General features: G+C 37.5%; 1 protein-coding gene across 1 annotated transcript in view; it reads right to left on the bottom strand.

Annotated features, from left to right (window-relative positions):
- Positions 1–4,165: 4,165 nt before the first annotated feature.
- ttc39b (tetratricopeptide repeat domain 39B) overlaps positions 4,166–21,241 on the bottom strand; it is a 32,319-nt gene continuing 15,243 nt past the window's right edge. The window contains exons 2-19 of the mRNA XM_085806317.1: positions 19,208–19,242; positions 18,424–18,528; positions 17,206–17,337; positions 15,875–15,945; positions 15,700–15,767; positions 14,823–14,887; positions 13,968–14,073; positions 13,122–13,187; positions 12,917–13,025; positions 12,764–12,831; positions 12,596–12,655; positions 10,600–10,761; positions 9,219–9,310; positions 8,260–8,380; positions 8,025–8,136; positions 6,419–6,536; positions 5,809–5,925; positions 4,166–4,786 (exon numbers count right to left, since the gene is read on the bottom strand). Of these exons, the coding sequence (XP_085662443.1) occupies positions 4,690–4,786; positions 5,809–5,925; positions 6,419–6,536; positions 8,025–8,136; positions 8,260–8,380; positions 9,219–9,310; positions 10,600–10,761; positions 12,596–12,655; positions 12,764–12,831; positions 12,917–13,025; positions 13,122–13,187; positions 13,968–14,073; positions 14,823–14,887; positions 15,700–15,767; positions 15,875–15,945; positions 17,206–17,337; positions 18,424–18,528; positions 19,208–19,242 (1,704 nt within the window). The 3' untranslated portion in view covers positions 4,166–4,689. The remainder of the gene's footprint in view (positions 4,787–5,808; positions 5,926–6,418; positions 6,537–8,024; positions 8,137–8,259; positions 8,381–9,218; positions 9,311–10,599; positions 10,762–12,595; positions 12,656–12,763; positions 12,832–12,916; positions 13,026–13,121; positions 13,188–13,967; positions 14,074–14,822; positions 14,888–15,699; positions 15,768–15,874; positions 15,946–17,205; positions 17,338–18,423; positions 18,529–19,207; positions 19,243–21,241) is intronic.

The raw sequence follows: 21,241 nt of genomic DNA, 5'->3' as shown, positions 1-21,241 counted from the left end.
TCTTAAAAAATGTTCTTGCTCTATGTAAATCGCACTATATGAATTAAAAGACAAAACACACAGACATAGAAACTTTGGCAAAAATGACAAAAAGGCTGTTGTCACTCAAAATGAACATTTATTCAGTTTCCATTTTATTGCACCACGTGGATCACCGTTTCGAACCATACAACCATAAAATAAAATGGGGGCATATCATATCTTTTCCTGCCGTAAAGCACATAGTACATAATAATATACAGTAAAGTCTTATATTAGAAAAGAAAAAAGATTTAACATATTTCAGATTGACATGCAAAGCAAAATCCTATAGAAAAACCTTATTTAGAAATACAGTTTATACACAGATACACAGAGGCACTGACATATGCGACTGGATGAAACATGTGAGCCTTCTATGAAAAGAGACTGTGACGGTAAAAAGGTCGTGAGACCAATACAATGTTTTGGTGAAACCTGTTGATCAGTTTATCTGTGAAATGATAAAAAATAAAAATAAAAAAAATATATCATTATAGGAGGCAGCACGCAACGCAGGCACAACAAGACTGATTGATCAGTAGGTGACGTGCTAAAACTTTAGCATTGACCAATAAAAGTGGAATTTTATCCACTTTACATAAATGTTGTTCATGTCGATCTCCTTTACAATCACATCTGTTCAATGCCGATCAATCTAGTCAATCTGATCTGCACTGACAGATATCGGGACAACTTTCCGTAGGCCTATCCAGTTTTCTTAAAGAAAGTTGTGAAATAACACTTTATGCAGTTTTTAAAGAACTTTTTCAGAATCCAAAGACGATAATGAAAGATAAATGAATAAATTTGTCTTGCAATGGACGTAAAATTTGTCTATATTAATGCTAATTATAATATTTTTTCAAGTTGCTTTCAGAATTGTGTTTATAATTTTATTTTGTAGCATTAGCTGAGCACGGCTAGTCTCATTATTTTATTATTCAAATGGACAAAAGTTTTCCACGATTTGGGAAATACCAAATCAAAACTGCAGCAAGTGTTATTAAATTATTCCATCGGGTTTTTAAAAGATCAGCAGATTCATATTTTTTGCTGATTATAATGCAATGAGGAGTGAAAATAAGGGGGTTAATACAATGCTAACATATTGTCATTAATTAGCTCACCATGTTAGCCATGGTGCGCTAACATTTTCAGCATATTCTTTGACACAAGATGAAGATATTGGCATGCAACAATGTTTGATGGTTAGTGATAACAGGCAACATGCTAACACTGTAGTTTAAGCTAGGAGTGTTTAAGTTAGCGTATATCCGCTAAAATCAATGTTTTATTGCACATGTATGGTGTCTGTCCTCATCATTTAATAGCTAACTGATCAACCAATCATTGGATCAAATTTTGTCTCTTTTTTCCTGAACCTTTCTTCATCAACATTAGGAAAAAAAAAACTCGGCAGCATTAGCATTAGCATTAGCATTGATCGGACATCGTTGGGTTGTACTTATTGCCTCGGTTTCAGATATAAGGTTAGCTTATAGCTAAAACTCAATAAAGTGACTTCATCGCTAACAAGCTCCTGATTATTCGCTGCACTTGGCAAAACCAAATTGCTTGGGAGAAGAAGTTTCTGATCACACAACACAAAGACATGAAGGAAATCACACCCAAACAAACACAGACAGGCACAAAGTACACAACAAAGAAGACAACAAGACGCATAATATATACTTTGGTCTTTAGGTTCATACATTCATGAGAGGGAGAAGGCTAGTTCTTTTCACCGCTGTCGCTTAACTATCCAAGTCGGACTCGACTCCGGGTGTTTACAATGGAAGCAAAGATGGCCGCTGCTGCTGTTTTTGTCTTTGTTTGGGTTTCAACAACTCTTCGCAAACCCACCGCACTGCAAAAATTCAATATCTTACCAAGAATATTTGCCTTATTTCTAGTCAAAATGTCATTTCTAGTCAAAATGAATCTCATTCTACTTAAAAAAAACTCATCACATTTAAAATGTAGCTTGTTTTCAGACACTTTTTACTTTTTTCAAGCAAATTTTCCACTTAAAATAAGTAGAAAAATCTGACAGTGGATCAAGTTTTTCTTTCTTATTACAAGCACAAAAAACTTGCTTTCACTGACAGATTTTTCTACTTATTTCAATTGAAAATTAGTTTGAAACAAGTGAAAATGATCTTAAAACAAGTTAATTTTTAGGTGATGAGTCTTATTTTAAGTGGAAAGAGATTAGTTTTGACTAGAAATGAGACATTTTGACAAGAAAGAAGACAAATATTCTTGGAAAGATTTTGAGTTTTTGCAGTGCACGTATAAAAATCGCTGTAGCTTTTTTCTGTTTCTTATTTTTTTGGTAAATAAACATCATAGCAAACAGTAGGCTATCAAACTACTAGAAGCCAAAACGAGGACGGGTCATGATGAAAAACATTTTTTGGATGTCAAGTTGTTTTTGTAAATAGCCTAGCCTACTGGGGAATGGATATCTGTGGATTGTGCTTCTTTTTTATTCATCAGTACATAAATACATAACTAAAGCTGCTCTTTGTGGATACTGGTGACCTACACAGTTTACTGTATATATACTAGAACAATACTAAATATAAGAGTAGAGGAAGTCGTCCATCTTCCTTGGCTGGTCTGTTTACACACTGCAAAAACTCAACATCTTACCAAGAATATTTGTCTTATTTCTAGTCAAAACAAATCTAATTATACTTAAAATAAGACTCATCACATAAAAAGTAACTTGTTTTTAAACACTTTTTAGTAAAAAGTCACTTTTTAGTCAAAATGTTCTACTTTTCAAGTGAAAATAGTATATTTTAGTGAAAATAGTATATTTTCACTTGAAATAAGTAGAACATTTTGATAGCAGAGCAAGTTTTTCTTTCTTATTACAAGTACAAATTTTTTTTCTACTTATTTCAAGTGAAAATTTGTTTGAAACAAGTGAAAATTTGTTTGAAACAAGTGAAAATTATCTAAAAACAAGTTGATAACAAGTTAATTTTTAGGTGAGGAGTCTTATTTTAAGTGGAAAGAGATTAGTTTTGACTAGAAATGAGACATTTTGACAAATATTCTTGGGAAAATTTTGAGTTTTTGCAGTGCAGCCATCGCCAACGGAGATCTAAAACAGCAAAGACACGAGGAACTGAATCCAGGACGACCACCGAGACGAGTCAAAGCCTTCAGGTCTTTTATTTAAACGCCGTTAACGCAGACTGAGAGGTGGTTTGGTCTCTTTCTCTGAGGCAGAGCTGCTCTGGGGCAACAAAACCAACTCTTTAAGCCAATGAAAGAACCACAATCGTTTTTGTACCGTCGACCGACAATGAACCGTCGAGTTGTTCTACGTCCAGATGCTTCATTCATTGTCTGATTCTACTTTAATGCAGCAGAACAAGAAATATTGACAGATTTCGCACCCAAAACCCTTCCACCTGTGGCATATTACCCACAATGCAACTTGACCTTGCAGTGGAAGAGTTGCGCGGTGCGTGGTAACTTCTTTTTCAAGACTTTCAGACTCTTTCAAATAACTTTAAAAGACATCGTCAGTGCTTTCCAACATCTGGGCAGATTCCAGCTGTATTTATTCTATGGTCCAGATGTTGGAATAACGTGAATAACGTAACGTCGACCCTGTGAACAACCGGAAACACGGACGCACACTGACGAACACAAAGACCGAGCAGCGACAGCACGAGTTCTTTTCTATTGCTGCTAAATGTGTGTGCGTTTACAGCCGTTAGTGTGCGCACTGCAAAAATTCAAAATCTTACCAAGAATATTTGTCTTATTTCTAGTCAGAATGTCATTTTTAGTCAAAATAAATCTAATTATACTTAAAATAAGACTCATCACATTAAAAAGTAGCTTGTTTTTAGACACTTTTTACTTTTTTCAAGCAGATTTTCAACTTGAAATAAGTAGAAAAATCTGACAGTGGAGCAAGTTTTTCTTTCTTATTACAAGCACAAAAAAACTGGCAGATTTTTCTACTTATTTCAATTGAAAATTAGTTTGAAACAAGTGAAAATGATCTAAAAACAAGTTCATTTTTAGGTGATGAGTCTTATTTTAAGTGGAAAGAGTTTAGTTTAGACTAAAATTGAGACATTTGACAAATATTCTTGGAAAGATTTTGAGTTTTTGCAGTGTGTGTGTGTGTGTGTATATTGCCCAGTATGTGCAAGCTTGGAGTGTATTAAGTTCTGTATTTGTGTGTGTGTGTGTGTGTGTGTATAAGCCACAGTTGGTGAGAAGGCTGTGAGTGTGTGTGTGCACAGACACAGCTGTCCAGAACTCAGAGTAAAGGAAAGATAAAGCACTAACTCTCTCCTCCTCTGTCCTATAAATACATCTTTATATGATTTCGAGCACTGAGCCGTGACGTGACTTCATTTTAAGGCCATGATTTGTTTCCTAGCAACAGAAGTCAGAACCACGGAAACCACCGTTGCTCTGAATCCACCGATAAAAAAAAACATCTGGCAGATGTTAATGGAAGAGATGCACGCTTAAATAATCTCAGTTTCAAAGCTTTTAGAAGAAATAAATAAGAAAAAAAACAGACATAGTGAGATAAAGTAAAGGTTTTGTAGCTGTGATCTACGGATTCATTCACTTCAGCTTCATACGCAGATGTTTCCAGCTGCAGCTCAGCTCCGGTGGAGAGTATTATGGGGTGCTGACGGGGGATCCTCTGAGGCTGTTGAGCGCCGCGTGGATCCTGAAGTGCAGCCGTGACTCCATGGAGTAATCCTTGTAGTTTGTCCTGCAGAGGAGGTCGTTCAGAGGATTAAAAGAGGGATCTTACTGTTAATGAAGTTGTAAAAATATACGCGCATCCCTTGCTTGGGGTGCTGGGCTAAGGGGAAAGCAGAAAAAAGAAGAAACAGCCCGCACAACCTTGTTTTGCTCCAGATTTTTTAAAATATCTGGGGCAAAACAAGTTGTGCGGGCTGTTTCTTCTTTTTTTTTTTTTTTTTACTGTTAATGAAGTTAAAATAAAATAAAACTAACTAGATTGGTTGAGACAGTCGTATCTCCATTTTTAATCCTTTTAATTATTTATATAATTATACATACAGTGTTGGGTAGTAACGCGTTATTAGTAACGCCGTTACGTAACGCCGTTACTTTTTTCAGTAACTAATCACGTAACGCGTTGTTTTTTTGAAATCAGTAACTCCGTTTCCGTTACCAAACGCTCCGTTCCTTTTGGTGAAGTTTGAGTAACGCATTACTTTTTGGTTCAAGTAACTGAGTTACTAACTGAGTTACTTTTTTAATGAAGTAACTAGTAACTGTAACTAGTTACAATTTTTCAGTAACTAGCACAACACTGAATATATTTATGGAAGCGTATTGCATTCACTTGAATAATAAAAAATATATACTGTTTTTCTGAGTAATTATTTTTTTTGTTTGTTTTTCTGACTAATTTTTTTCTGTTTTTCGGGGTAATTTTTTTCAGACTTAGCTATTGAGATTTCAAAATCCCATGAGAAGCTCCCACCTGCAAGTAACGTAAAGACGGATTTAAAAAAGAAAGGTGCTACATCAGACTGCTCTGGTATTTTCTGAGTGACACTCTCTGAGCTGGAGTTCTGTAATAACAGGTCGTTTCCTTTCAATATCTGAATTTACTGGAAACACAGTGACAATAAGAACAATGAGTGGGGTTTTCCTTTGAAAATCTACAATACTATAATACTATAGTATCATTTCAGTGTCATTTCAGTGTATTTTAAAGCATAATTTGTAATAATAATAATAATCTAAACATGGATTTACTTGGCGTTCTCGATGTAGCTGGTTGCCTTGGTGAAGTCTCCCTGCTGCTTGTAGAGTAAACCCAGCTCGTAGAGGGTGAAGGGGATCAGGTAGTGGTCGAAGCGGATACGACTCTCACTGAAATACACAACAACAAGACAACAAGACAACGTCTCAACGCTCTGCACTGCAAAAACTCAACATCTATAGATCTAATATAATAATCTATAGAATATTTGTCTTATTTCTTGTCCAAATGTCTAATTTCTAGTCAAAACTAATCTCTTTCCACTTAAAATAAGACTCATCACCTAAAAATGAACTTGTTTTTAGATAATTTTCACTTGTTTCAAACAAATTTTCAGTTGAAATACATAGAAAAATCTGCCAGTGAAAGCAAGTTTTTTGTGCTTGTAACAAGAAAGAAAAACTTGTTCCACTATCAGATTTTTCTACTTATTTCAAGTGAAAATCTGCTTGAAAGAAGTAAAAAGTGTCTAAAAACAAGCTACTTTTTAATGTGATGAGTCTTATTTTAAGTAGAATGAGATTTGTTTTGACTAGAAATAAGACAAATATTCTTGGTAAGATATAAGAGTTTTTGCAGTGTGTGTGTGTGTGTGTGTGTTACCTGGACAACACCTGTGTGAAGCAGAGCTCGGCCTGCAGCAACCGGCCCAGATGTTTCAGACAGAGGCCCTTCAACATCTGGACCAGACAGCTGTCGTCTGGGTGAAACTCTGACGGGTCTGAGAGAGAGAGACAGAGAGAGAGACAGAGAGTCTTACAATCACATCACAGTTCATCCTACAACAACATAGTCTAGACCAGGGATCCCCAATAGGCGGCCTGCGGGGCCACATCTGGCCTGTGAGAGCAAAACATCTGGCCTACGACGATTCACCGGCACTGACGCACCTCTTTATAGTATGAAACTAAGTGAACACCAGATGAGGTGCACACTGCTCCACTTTATTTGGACCTCACCCCGCTCTGTACATCGACCTACGCTTGTGTAAAGAGACTGTGTGAAGTGAAGACGTACTGCATGATGAGAAAAAAAAAAACATAGCTACACGCTGTATGTTTTTTTTATTTCCCCCATCGCACGGTACGTCTTCACACACCAGCTGATCCGCCGTCCTCTGAGTGAAATATCCAAGTAAGTCATGACCTGAACCAAAAGGTGGTAAAGTGACTGGACTGATGAGTTTAGTTTTATTTGACCAGACCATGCTGACGCTGAGAGAAAGACACCTGACGCTCTCTCTCTGTTTACGTGTGTGACTCACACAGTCTCTCACTCTGCTCTTCTAGAGGTGAAGCGTTGTACAGATGCTGCTGACAGTTGTATTTGTGGACAGTTTGCAGATGGGTTTAAAAATCTGCACAAATGGTATTGATGTCATAGATACAGTGTTTCCCATTAATTAACGAGACTGTCTCGTTTGGGCCCGCCACAGTCTCTCACAGAAAAACATTTTTTTCACGTGTGTTTACGTGCGGTGCGACCGCCCCCCTCTCCGGACCAACGACCGCCATGGTCTCCTGAAATCCTGTGGGAAACACTGAGATATGTCACATATGTAGAAAGGTTGCTCCTTTCTTGCTGTGTGTCTCTAGCTAATCATTTCTTTTTGCCATTGTGAATATCAGAATATATTCCACACACAACTACTGCTCCCTTCTCCTTGTCTTCCTTTATGTTACGCCTCTATTTGGCTGCTCTAAAGTAAAATGTTAGTGTAGCCGATGTCTGTATCTGGCCCTCTGCGTTGTGTTTCTCATGGATTGCCCTAGGTGGGGTTCGAACCCTGGTCTCCTGCACGGCAGGCGACAATGCTAACCACTTCGCCAAGAGGTTGACAACTGCTTGACAAGTTGGTTAGCACGTCCTTTATGGGAGTGCACATCCGTTACACTATTTTTTCTAAACCGCAGCAGTAGCTGTTTTTCAGGAGAGCAATTTTTCTTGTTTGACCCTTTGAGACTCCCATGCCTAAATTATGACTTCTAGAAACGCTTTTCTTCAATTAGCAGCAACATTATCTGTACAAAAATTAACTTTTACTGGCACGATAGGAAAAAAACCCAGACGTTTTGGCCCTCGGTTTGGCACACTTCACATACTTTGGCCCTCACCAAAAACCAATTGGGGAACCCTGGTCTAGCCGCTGAATAAGAACAAAGCCAACGGGCCACAGGTTTGATTCCCCCCTATGAACCTATGAACTCACTGGCGTCGCTCCTCAGCTGCTCCTCGGCCGTCTCCACGGTGACCAGCAGAGCCTCGGTGAAGTCGGCTCGCTTCCCCACGATGGTGAAGCCGTTCCACACGTACATCATCTCCTACAGAGAGAGGAGAGGAGAAAGAGTCAGGGCTGTGTGTGTCCAGATGTTCTACAGATGTTCTACAGATGTGTGTGTGTGTGTGTGTGTGTGTGTGTATGTGTGTGTGTGTGTGTGTGTTACCAGTGCGGGGACGACCAGAGGAACCGGACTAGCAGCTTTGTAGCGTCTGGACTTCCTCACGGCGAATTTCTCCGTGGGGATCGACTTCCCCGCCAGACGCTGCTTCAGCCCCTCCACCTGCCTGCACACACACACACACACACACACACACACACACACACACACACACACACACACACAATACACACACACACACAGACACACGCACACACACCTGTCAGTACAGATGCAGATGTTTCCATCTCTTCCACCTCCTGAGGGAAACATCTGGCTGGTTCCTCTACAGCTGTTTCTCTAAAAACATCTGCATCACTGTTGTTATTGTGTCTATGATTTTTTGATTGATTGATTGATTGAAATCTTTATTTCAAATGTGTGAACAGTGATATCAAAACAAAACCAAACTAACTAAATATTCATAATCTTAAAATAAAACTGGAAAAAAACTGCTAATATACTTCTGTTTAACGTATAATAAGAATAAATTAAATTAAATTAAACATGCTCAAAAAGGAGTAGGAAGAAGACAAAAGCTGAATATTTAGTCAAAGTTTCTCTCTTACACCAAACAGTTCATGCTTTAAATAGGCTATGTTATATTCTCTTTATTATAAAGTACGCAAAGTGAATTTCACCCGAAAACCTTCAAACAGGCCACAGGTTAAACATCTGCATGACTAAGTGACATAACATGGATGACTCTGGTGGTGTATGTATGTATTTATGTGTTTATGTATATGTATGTTTGTAAGCTGTTACTTGCTTTGTTATGTTTATTCGTAACTGTTGAGTAGCTTATACTACAGAGAAATGCATGGTTCTGTGGAAACCATATGTAAAGGACAATATGTGCCCTGACTGAACCTTAATAAAAAGAAATTAAAAAAAAAATCAGCATGAATTCACACTGTAACACTGTAAGTCGAGTGTTTAAATGTTAAAGGAGGAGGCGTTGGGACCTGAAGAGCTCCACCACGTCCTCCCCCGTCTTCTCCCGCTCCTCCTCTGACATCATGCTGAGGATGGCGGCTTTCTGGTAAACGTAGATGGCCTGGACGGACAGAGAGAGAGACAGAGAGACGAGATGGAGATTTAACTTCTATTGGACTTTAGGAAAAGCCGACAGACAGACAGAGAAGATATTCCCTTCACTACAGAAGCTTATTGCATCACTTGAAGAATTAAAAAAAAGCTCTGTTTTTGAAGCTTTTAGGTGTCTTGGTCATATTAAGTTGTGCTCATAATTAGTTTATTTCAAAATGTAGATTGTAACATTAATGTAGACAACTGTTTTTTGTTTTTTTTAATCTAACAAGTGATTGGCCCCACTACTAGACAGAGAATTTGAATCAGAATCAGAACTGTTTTATTGCCAAGAGCAGTAAAGGTCAGTTTACAGCACCAGGAACTTGTCTTCAAGTCAGGTGCAAACAGAAAAGTACCAAAAAATAGACTAGAATAAGAATTTAAATAAAATAAAATAAAAAAGAATGAATTAAAATATTCTACTGCAAAAGATGCGCATATACTATATACAAAAAGGAAATATGCATACTGTATACGATAAATACACATATACTATATAAAAGAATAGAATAAAGATATATACAAATACTACTAAATAAGTTATTGTGCAAAATGTTGTAGAGCAGAGTGACTGTCCATAAGGTTAGGGTTATTTAGGGGGAACTGGGGCTCTGCTAATGAAGCTACACAGATGTGTATTTAGCGTGACAACCTGCTCATACAGTAAGGCATCACTTTAGTGGACTCAGTCATCTTCATCATTTAGACCAGCAGGCGTTCGTGACACAGCAGTTAATGGTCACTATGTGTTAATATTCATCTGTAAAAGGGTCCATGGTGATGTTATTAACATGGGTGATCTAGAAATGTCCTTAAATTATTGAAAATACCGCACTTAATCATTCACCAATGCAGAAATGCCAGTTCTTCTCAGCTGCCTTTATTTTGAAATCAGTCCTTACACGCTCAAAACAATGCAGAGGAGAGCTCAAATTTTTTTTTTTTTTTAAGGTAAGGCCATTTTATTTGTATAGCCCGTTTTTACAAACAGTTTAGTGGAGCATAAATACATGTCATGAATCTAATAGATCCATGATGAAGTGGAGGCTCGACCGCAGCAGTAAACGTTAGTCCGAAAGTCAGAAAATAAATTACTTAAATTAAAGCTTTTTTTTTTCAAGTGAATGCAATATGCTTCCGTTCTTCACAAATGAATGTAAAAATAACATTTTCCATTAAATAAAAACTAAATATAACCAAATAAAAAGATGTTTTTTGCAGTAAAGAAAGAGATGAGGTGTGGTGTGGTGTTACCTTGGACCAGCGGCTCTCCTTGCACAGCAGGTCGGCGTAGCGATACGCCTGCTGCCACTCCTGCTGGTAGGAGTGAGTCCACATCAGCTCCCAGTAGCACAGGTGGTGGATCTGCTTCCACTCCTGCTGGCTGCTGATGCACTCCTCGTAGCGCGCCCGCGCCTGAAACACACAGCAACCTTTACACAACCACAACAACACAACAACACAACAATACAACAACATGACATCAACACAACAGCAACACAGGGCCGAGGCCCCGACACAGGGACACGGACGACAGCCTCATTATATAGGCTGAAGACTCAGAATGGAAAAGAGTCAATGGATGTTTCAAAATCTAACTTATTATTTTACAGAATAGAAACTGTTCTGGTAATATTTTGGGTAAATTTTGAGCATATTTAAAGCAGAAGTAAGTGATATTTTTGTGTTAATCTAAGTCTTAAATAGTTCTGTCTTCCGACAGCAATCACTTACATAGAGTGTTTGGTCTGAAACACGGGTCTGTCAGTCCCTCTGCTCTGAGCCGAGGAGAAAACATTTATCGTATTCTACAGTTTTTATCCAATGAGGAGAGAGAACGGCATGCAGGGCTGTGTGTGCAGCCAAGGGACGCCGTGAATGTGGCGACGTAGGGACGAGGACTGTTATGGTGCGTTCAAGGAAACTCGTATTTTTCCGACCGTGAAGTGGTACCAGTTTGATCTGGTACGAGTTCACGGGTCAGAAGTTACGAGTGGCCGTTATAGTGACTTTCACCGGTAAAACAGGTCGGAAAAACACGAGTGGGTTGCCTGGAACGCTACAAAGTTGTAAGTTGTGACTTGAAGCTGTAATTTACGATTTCAAAAGCCTGCCTGGAACGCAGCATTAGCCAAAACGACCGGACCACTTACTTCTGCTTTAAGGATTTATATTTTAAAGGGACAACGAGGAGTTTTGTAAAAGCGAAGTGTTTTCACACTACATTTATGAGCCTCCGCGCACCGTGAAATTCTTTGACCGGCGCAAGACAGACTCATGTTTTCATTCATCAATAATTAAAGTCAGAGGTTGGAAGACGATCAAGGCATAAGCGAACTAAGCACCTGCTTGGGGCCCCGTGACTATTGGGGGGCCCCAAAAGGCAAGTAACTTTTTTAAATTGTAGTGCCTAACTTTTGTCGATCCTTAGAGAAACACTGCGTAATTACAAAAAACTTATTAAATTATTGTTGCATTTCAAATTGTTGTTGCACATTTCTGTTGCAGTAGCCTATATTTAAAACAAAAAAATTAAAAAAGAAGATGATGTGTTTACAGTAAATGCAGTGTCTGTTGGTTTATTTTGTTACTTTTAGTCGACCTATAGGTGACATTCAGTATCCCGGTACTACATCAATTTGAAGATGAAATGTAAATCAACCCCGGGCTGCTGCACTTTTAGCTGAATTTGGTGCCTTCAGAATAAAAACCATAGATAAAATAGGTAAAAACCTGCTAGGATATGATGATCCGTAATGACAGAATAAAAAATGAAATTATTGGCAGTAATAGAGGGGGCACCAAAATAAAGATTTAGCTTAGGGCCCCATGGAGGCTTGGGCCGGCCCTGCATACCGTCATAGTTCCGACCATAAACGGTGATTCGGCGGCGTTATTCTCATGACTCGCCACAAAACCGAAAGTAAAGAAACGCTGGTCGGCTCGCCCAGCATTTCCACCACCACTAACAAAATAACCATAGAGACAAAACTATATATTTATCGAAAATGGACCCATTTGTGGGTAACGTAGATTCATCCACATTAACGTGAGACTTTTTTATAACCAAATAGAAACTCCTCGTTGTCCCTTTAACTTATTATTTTACAGAATAGAAACGGTTCTGGGAATATTTTGGGTAAATTTTGACCATATTTAGTGACTTTTATTATAAAAAGTGACAAGATTACTGGAAAAAATGGAAAAATGTTTAGGAAAGTATCAGTGAAGCTTGTGTTGTGTTTCAGACCTTCTCAAAGTTTCCTCGCAGCGTGGCGATGCGAGCCGAGTAGAAGAGGATGATGGAGCCCTGAGGGATTGAACAAAAACACACAAAAGTAACTTTTAAAACCAAAACTCTTCAAGACTGAACTGGAGATGTTTTAGTTAAATGAGATGTTGTTTTGTGTATTTATACTTTGGGGTATTTGTGTTGGTACGGCTCCAGCAGAGCTTCGGCCTCCACCAGGTTCCCCTCTCCGGTTCCTGATTGGACAAAAACATCAACATCATCATCATCTACTACACCAACTTTATAAATGTGTGTGTTTGTGTGTGTGTGTTTCCTCACCAAGTATGAGTGAAACGTATGTGTGGTAGAACAGCAGAGTCAGAGCGGAGAGGATCGACCTCAGACTCTGACTGGACGCCCCCTCCCTCAGCTGAGACAAACCAAAGTCCTGCAGGATAAACGGGACAGAAATCGTATTGATGTAAACTGTGATACATCCAATAATTATAATATTATATAACATATATAACAATATATAACTCACCCTGTTTCCTGAGAATCCAATGAACTCCAGCAACCTGAGGACCCTCTGAGGGAGGAGGGACAACATCTGAGGAGACAGAGACAGAGAAGACTTGTTACTTTACTTTCTACTGTACAAGACAAGATTTCTGATTCGCCGATATGCCGACGACACACCTCTATTTCTGACAGAAAGATAAAAGATTGATTGATTGATTGATTGATTGATTGATTGATTGATTGATTGATTGATTGATATCTTTATTTCGATCATGTAAACGACAATGTAAAAAAATAAAATAAATAAGATAAAATAATAATATAATAAGGAAATAAGTGAACAGCAAAAATGTATACACAAAAAAAGTAACATCTCATAAGCAACGCAGTTTACATGAGGGAAAAGAAGTAAGAAGAAGTATAAACTTATCTAATCCTACCCCTATAATTTTAACTATATGTTCTAATTAAAATCATAGCACAAAGACAAACATTTATTATTTCATTCATTCCTCCATTACACTATGGACCATTTCCTGCCACATTTTAATCCAAATAGTAAAGCAAGCAAACACCTTGTGTGAATTATTCAATGTACCTCTGGAGAATCATTTCTTTATGTAAGAATATGATAAACAACAAGAAGGAGAAACAAAGAACAAAGTAATCACCTATCACACATTCATTAACTGACTCATTATTATCATTATTATATCATTATACTATTCAACCCACAAAGTTTGAGTCACTGATTATTGATACAAAACGTCAAAACTACAGAAAAGACAGAAAAGTTTATTGTGAAAGTGAAGATTTATTGCACTTTAATGCCCATAAAACAAAGCAGTGTCTTTATTTAAAAACCCACCAGGTTGAAGGAGCCGATGCCCAGCTTGACTCCGCCCTCAAACTGTTTGAACGAATCAGACTGGCCCGCCAGATTCTGAGTGACATTCATCACGTTCTGACAATCCCTGTTGGACGACACGAGACAGAGATGTTCAGTCTTTTAATGTGAAACTAATACGATATCTGGAATCAATCAATACTGTTGAAAGCTTTTTATACTCTTCAATAAAACTTTATTGATTGAACAAAGTCTTTGAACAGCATAGTATGCCACCAATGCATTAAACATTTCATCCTGTGGAGTTTTTGACCAGCAGTAACTCTATGAACACTGCAAAAACTTAAAATCTTACCAAGAATATTTGTCTTATTTCTAGTCAAAACAAATCTCATTATACTTAAAATAAGACACATCACATTAAAAAGTAGCTCGTTTTTCAACACTTTTTACTTCTTTCAAGCTGACTTTCACTTGAAATAAGTAGAAAAATCTGACAGTGGAGCAAGTTTATCTTTCTTATAACAAACACAAAAAACCTGCTTTCACTGGCAGATTTTTCTACTTATTTCAAGTGAAAATTAGTTTGAAACAAATGAAAATGATCTAAAAACAAGTTCATTTATAGCTGATGAGTCTTATTTTAAGAGAAAAGAGATGAGTTTTGACTTGAAATGAGACATTTTGACAAGAAATAAGACAAATATTCTTGGAAAGATTTTGAGTTTTTGCAGTGAAGAAATGTTAGGTTTTGCATTTTACAATAGTCATGTGATGTATTTTCTGTCTGAGCCTTAAAACAGACGACACATGTTGATCAAATCAAAGAGAAGCAGCCGTCACATCTTCTACAGTCAGTTTGAATCACACACTCACTTGTAGATTTGGTAGCTTGTTCTGATCTTGATGCCTCCTTTGATGAAACTGATCATGTTTTCATCCTGGAGATGAGAAAAGAAAAGAAAAGAAAAGAAAAGAAAAGGAAGAATTATTAATTTCAATCCACAGTCATTCGCCTCATTAAGTTTATATTATGTATTATAATAATAAAGGGCAAAACAACACTGATTCATTAAGAAGTCAGACTGAGGCAGGTTCTGAGGTGATGATTTAAAGTCTAGTCTTTGGATTAAAAGCGAAAGCAAACTGAAGAGCTACCTTTTTAGTCTGGTTTTTAACTGAATTTTAACATTTTTAGATTTATAACTATTATTAAATAATTATTTATTGATTTAATCGATTCGTGAGAAAATAAATAAAGTAAAAGTAAAAAAAAAAGTTTAAAAAAAGTAAACTTTTATTTTATGTAGTATCTCTATTTTCATTCCTTTGAATAATTTATATATTACACATATATTATACATTTTTATTCCATTTTATTCTATTCCATTGACCTATTTTACCTTAGTTTTTATATTTAACTCTAGTGTTTTCCCCAGTGCAAATAACAAATTGTTGAGTGTAAGACAGTGTGTGTAAATGTGTAAGCATAAATGTCTCTGTTTATTTATTTTTTTTCATCATGTAAAGCACTTTGAGCTGTTTCCTGAATGAGAAGTGCTGTACAAATAAAGTTTGATTGATTGATTTAGATTTCCTTTTGTGTCTTTTTTCAGTCTGGTGCTAGAAACAGGAAACCTACTGAGAGGAAATCATTTTTAGTAGCAGCTCAAAAAAAAAAAAAAAGCCTCTTAGAAGAAGCAACATGAGCAGCATCTAGTGGCCATGTGAGGAACTGCAGGTTGATTCTGACCTGTACGAAGGTCAGCGTGGCTTTCTGGAGGAGACACTCGGCGTAGCAGATCTCTGCGTGCATCTCCTCTGCAAACACACAAACACACAAACAAAAGGCTTCCTTAAAGCTTCACCTTCCAGGAAAAAAACCTCAGCTGTCAATCAGAAACTGCGTTGCCTTGACGACGACGTACCTTCCTGCAGGTTGGACTGTTTGCTGATCAGACTGGACAGAGACCCGACCATCGAGTTCTTCTTCCTGAACCTGGAGGAACACATTCAACATGTTACAGTACACTTCTGAAGACAACAGCAGCAACAACAACAACAACAACAACAAATTTAATGAGCCCCGAAGAAGAGGGTGCAAGGGGGTCCCCAACTTTTTCCTGAAATTTTACCAGTTTCTTTTAGAATTTTTTAAAATCTTTTTTGGGAGAAATTTTACCACTTTTTTCTTGACATTTTTTTTTACTTTACTTATTTTTTCTTTTTTAGAAATCTTACCATATTTTTCTAGAATTTTTTTAAAAACTTTTTTTTGGGGGGGATAATTTTTACCACTTTTTTCTGAATGAATGAATTTATTTATTTATTTAAAACAGGGACAATGCACAAAAAACATTAATCTTGTAAAACAAGAAGAGATGCTTTGAGCCATGTTATAGCAACAATTGCTAATTTCCGCCTGTAGTCCCTGGGCAGGTAAAGTGGGAACAGATACAATATTAAGATTAATTGAAATAGGACATAATAACCATAATATTTAAAAAATTGACAGAATGCACTAATAAAAGCAGGGAAACAGGAGCGCCAAATCATAAAGTGCACAATAGGGACTAACAGCACATACACTCTCTCTCACTCTCATCACACATTCAAACACATACACATACAATACACAGATAACAATCATCCTCCTCTAATAACCACACTCATGTCTAGAAATGTTTTAACGTTTTTGGAGAAATTGTACCACTTTTTCCAGAAATTTCTCAACAATATTTCCACAAATTCACGCCATTGGCCCTAATATGAACATTGATTAAAAAAGTAACATTCTTCAGTCTCAGAACAAATATTTGTGTATTTCTGGTGTTTGCTTAAAAATGTTGTCCAATGGGCATGGGGGTCCGTGGTCTAATTTGTGTCAATTTAGTGGTCCTTGATGTAAAAAAAAGAAAAAAGTTTGAGAACCACTGGTTTAGACCATAATACATCCATGATGGTTTGGACCAGAAAACGCGAAACGTACAAGCTGAAAAAAATGGAACAATGTGTCATTTTTGCACCAGTATGTGTGAAAACAGCCTGAAAGTGAATGAATGAGAACAACATCGTGGTAATTTACTGGTATCGGTATCGACCACTGAAATTCTGGTATTGTGAAAACCCCAAACAGGAAGTGTGTGTTTTTGCTGCTACAGTCAGTCAGTTTTGGCGAAGCTGTAAACAACAAAAAGGATGTGACTATTTCCTGGAGGCAGAACATCATTAGACCGTTTCAGACCCATCGGTGCCTCACCTCTGACAGGTGTGCAACGCCTCCTTGATGGTTGCCATGGCGGTCTGGATGTCTCTGTGCTCGAACGTCATGGTCGCCTGCATCACCAGGATGCTGCTGTAACCCAACGCATGGTACATACTGTCCTTCCACCTACACACACACACACACACACAAACATATATATATATTTTTTAGTATTTATTTATTTGCACCATAATAAAAGACAATTACAAAAAAAACCCAGAAATGAAACAAGAATAGGACGAATCTCCTTGTTGTTTACAACTACTTCCGGGTAGAAAACCAGCATGAGAACAATAGTGACGGACGAGAGTTTCACTATATTTATCTAATTTTTCATGTCACTATATCGCCGTTTAGACTAATCTGATGTTTGTAAAGTCTATAAAACCAATGATTGGACAAACATTACTATTTACGTGTGCACATTTTTGTAATTAGTCATGGTTATCATAGATTAGCCGGGCTAACGGTTAGCTACCTGTTTAACTTTAATAACTCAGTGACTCAATAAACGGTCCATGAAAAAATATTTTCTCCAGCAGATATCTGAGTTACAACATGACTGAGCTAACTGGAGTAGTTTCATGTCGTGTCCCACAACGGGAGGGTTTTAACAGCTGACGTCCTGCTGTTAGCTTATCTGCTGATGTTAGCTTAGCTACCACTGTTAGCTTAGCTACCGCCGTTAGCTTAGCTACCGTTAGCTGTCCCTGTCAGTTGAGCCACTGATGCTTTCTAGACACTGTGATTCCCCCAAACTGAATAAATACAACACATAGCAACACAAAACACACACACAGAAATAGTAATGTTTCTTCAATCATTTCAGATTTGTCTAAACGGTGATAGGGTGTGAAAAATATGATATAGCCTATAGCTAAACTCTCGTCTCATTCAAATTACGTGCTGGTTTTCTACCCGGAAGTAGAATGTAAACAACAAGGAGATTCGGTCAATAGGAGAAAGCAACAACAAGTAACAACAAAAAAAGAAAGCAATACAAGTGCCATTTTATAGCACACACTCAAAGAAGTCAGAAATAAAAACATGGGTGTGTATAAATATAAAATAATTGTATTTAACTGAGTGAGTGTATGATGAGCATGGAAAGAGATAATGAAAGCAACACACACACACACTATGTATTGTATTGTGCTGATACGTGCTTGTGTGTTACATAACACACGCATCTAAATGAGTCGCCGTGGTTACCATGGTTTGAGGAGGTCGAGGGCTTCGGAGAACTTGTTGTTGAGGACGAGATTGAGAGCGCACTGAGTCTCCTGGATGGCCGTCTGCAGGTCCATCTGACACGCACTGCACACACACACACACACACACACACACACACAGAGTCTTTTAGACTTTAGATTTTATTTATTTGCACATAAAAAATAAAACAAAACATTTACTTATCTCTCTTACTAGTAAGAAAGATACGAAAAAGAAATGTGCAGGTGAGGTCTGAAACCCGAAAGGCTTATAACATGACCTTGATCTAACAGATAATTGAAGCACAGTCGAGAAATAATAATCACATAGGTATAGAAATAATGAAATTTAAAAAAAAAGAAAGGAAAAAAAAAGGAAAAAAAAACAGGGAAGATGTTGGTAGTAAAAATAAAAGTAGTAGTAATGATAACAACACTAATAAATAAATAAATAAATAAAGGAAAAGAGGTAAGAAAAGAAAGCGAGACAAAAGAAGAGAACTGGTACAGATGAATTAGGTTCAAGTAAACAAAGACGCACACACACACACAAAATGAAAGTGAATTGGTTAATCAGAGAAAAAAAAAAACACACCAAACAGGAAGTGAGTAAAAGTGAAAGAGAGACAATATACTGACAGGAAATGAAGCACAGCTTAGAGATCTTCATCTTTATACCCACACACACACACACACAGGCAGACACAGATACTATCTCTATCTCTCTCATACACACACACACCAACTATGCCTATATATGTGTGTGTGTGTGTGTGTGAACTCACGCAGGTATCCGGTCGTAGGCATCTTCAAAGCAGTCCTGGAAAAAAACAGAAGCACAGTTCTGTTCAGATTAGAGCTGCAACTAACGATTATTCTCATTATCGATTAATCTGGCAATTATTTAAACGATTAATCGATTCATTGTTTGGTCAATAAGATGTTAAAAAATGTTGAAAAATATCAATCAGTGTTTCTGCAAATGTCTTGTTTTGTCCACAAACCAAAGAGAGACTCAGTTTATTGTCATAAAGGAACAAAGAAACCAGAAATATTCACATTTAAGAAGCTGGAATCAGAGATTTTTGACTTTTTTCTTTAAAAATTACTTTTAAACCGACTATTAGATTATCAAAATAGTTGATGATACATTCAATAATCGATTATTGTTCAATTAATCGATGAATCGTTGCAGCTCTAGTTCAGATTCAACAACATTAACCACAACAGGATGATGATCGGTGCCGTCTGATTGGCTGCTTTGTGGAGACGAGGTCGTCATGATCTGACCATGGGAACCGATCGACCTCGCCGCTCAGGAAACAGGAAGTGAAAACGCTCCACACACTGAGGATCAGTCTGAGGCCACAGTGTGAAACTTAAAAAAAAAAACCCCACAGAGACGTTTAATGGTCAAAAAGATCTGGTGCAACACGACCACAGATGCAGAAACTCCCACAGAGCGAAACGCTAAGCAACGCTAAGCTAACACACAAAGTTCAAACTGCAACTCAACATTAAACTCATGAGCAGAAAAATTACCACTGTGTCTTAAACTATCACTCATTGTTAGGGCTGGGACGAAATGCTTTTCTCCCGATTCGATTCTTCTACGATTTTTTTGGATGGCGATTCGATTTAAATTGCGATTCTACGATATTGCCGATTTTTAGTCTTTAGCATTTTTAACATTTATCTGCACACAAATACTGTAGGAGCCTATAAATGAACATACTCCATTATAAAGTGAACTTAAACCCTTTTCAAAACCTGGACTCTCTGTATGTAAAAAAAGGCGAACAAATGCACATTGCACAATATTTTTAAAAAAATAAATCAAAAAAATGTTTTTTTCCAAAAAAAAAATCGATTTTTGAAAAAGAAAATGATTTAAAAATGATCAAAAAAGATATCGCGATATTTATGTGAATCGATTTTTTCTCCCACCCCTACTCATTATCGTAGACGACAGACAGCACTAAAGGGACTTCGATACTCGTTTTTTGACGTCACAACAGTTGAGCCTAGTGGGTGTGACGTTACCATGGCAGCAGTTTCAGGCCTTGTCCACACGGAAACGGAGTGTCACCCAAAATTATCTTTTTCTTGTTCGTTTCGAAAAACCAAACAAGAACATGGATCCACTAAATACAACTAGTAGGCTACATAAACCAGGTATGGAGGTTTTTAAGTCCTCACTTAAAACTAATTTTTTCTCCCGGGCGTTCGGACCTGTGAGACAAACATTTGTTCTCTTGTTGTATGTAGGTTTATCTCTGTTGTTTTTTGAAAAATATCACTGTATTTTAATGTTGCTAATGTCTTTTGAACTTTGTGAAGTTTTACGAGGAGAAATGGGAGATCAGTGGAGGTTAAGCTCTAGTGTAACGTAGGGTCCGGGTGCACTCACTCACCCTCTGAAAACTGGTGAAAAATCATTGTTTTGGTCACTTAAAATAGCTAACTAGCTAACGACACTAGCTAACATTAGCTACTAGCTAGTGTAACGGAGGGACCGGGTGCACTCACTCACCCATAAAGTATGCAAACGAGGACTGCCAAGCGCTCATTGATCTCTTGGCAAAACGGTTTGCATCGTCATCCGCCATGCAGGAGACCAGGGTTCGAAGCTAACGTTAGCTACTAGCTAGTGTAGCCGATGTTATATCTGGCCCTCTGCGTTGTGTTTCGGTACGGACTGCCCCAGGTGGGGTTCGAACCCTCGTCTCCTGCACGGTGGACGACGATGCAAACCATATTGCCAAGAGATCAATGAGCGCTTGGCAGTCAGGTTTGCACGTCCTTTATGGGTGAGTGAG

Source organism: Trachurus japonicus, chromosome 18, assembly GCF_045865225.1.
Source record: "Trachurus japonicus isolate A0001 chromosome 18, Traja_1.0".
Classification (NCBI taxonomy): Eukaryota; Metazoa; Chordata; class Actinopteri; order Carangiformes; family Carangidae; genus Trachurus; species Trachurus japonicus.
Note: the sequence above shows the minus strand (reverse complement) of the source record. Positions and strands in the feature narration are given on the sequence as shown.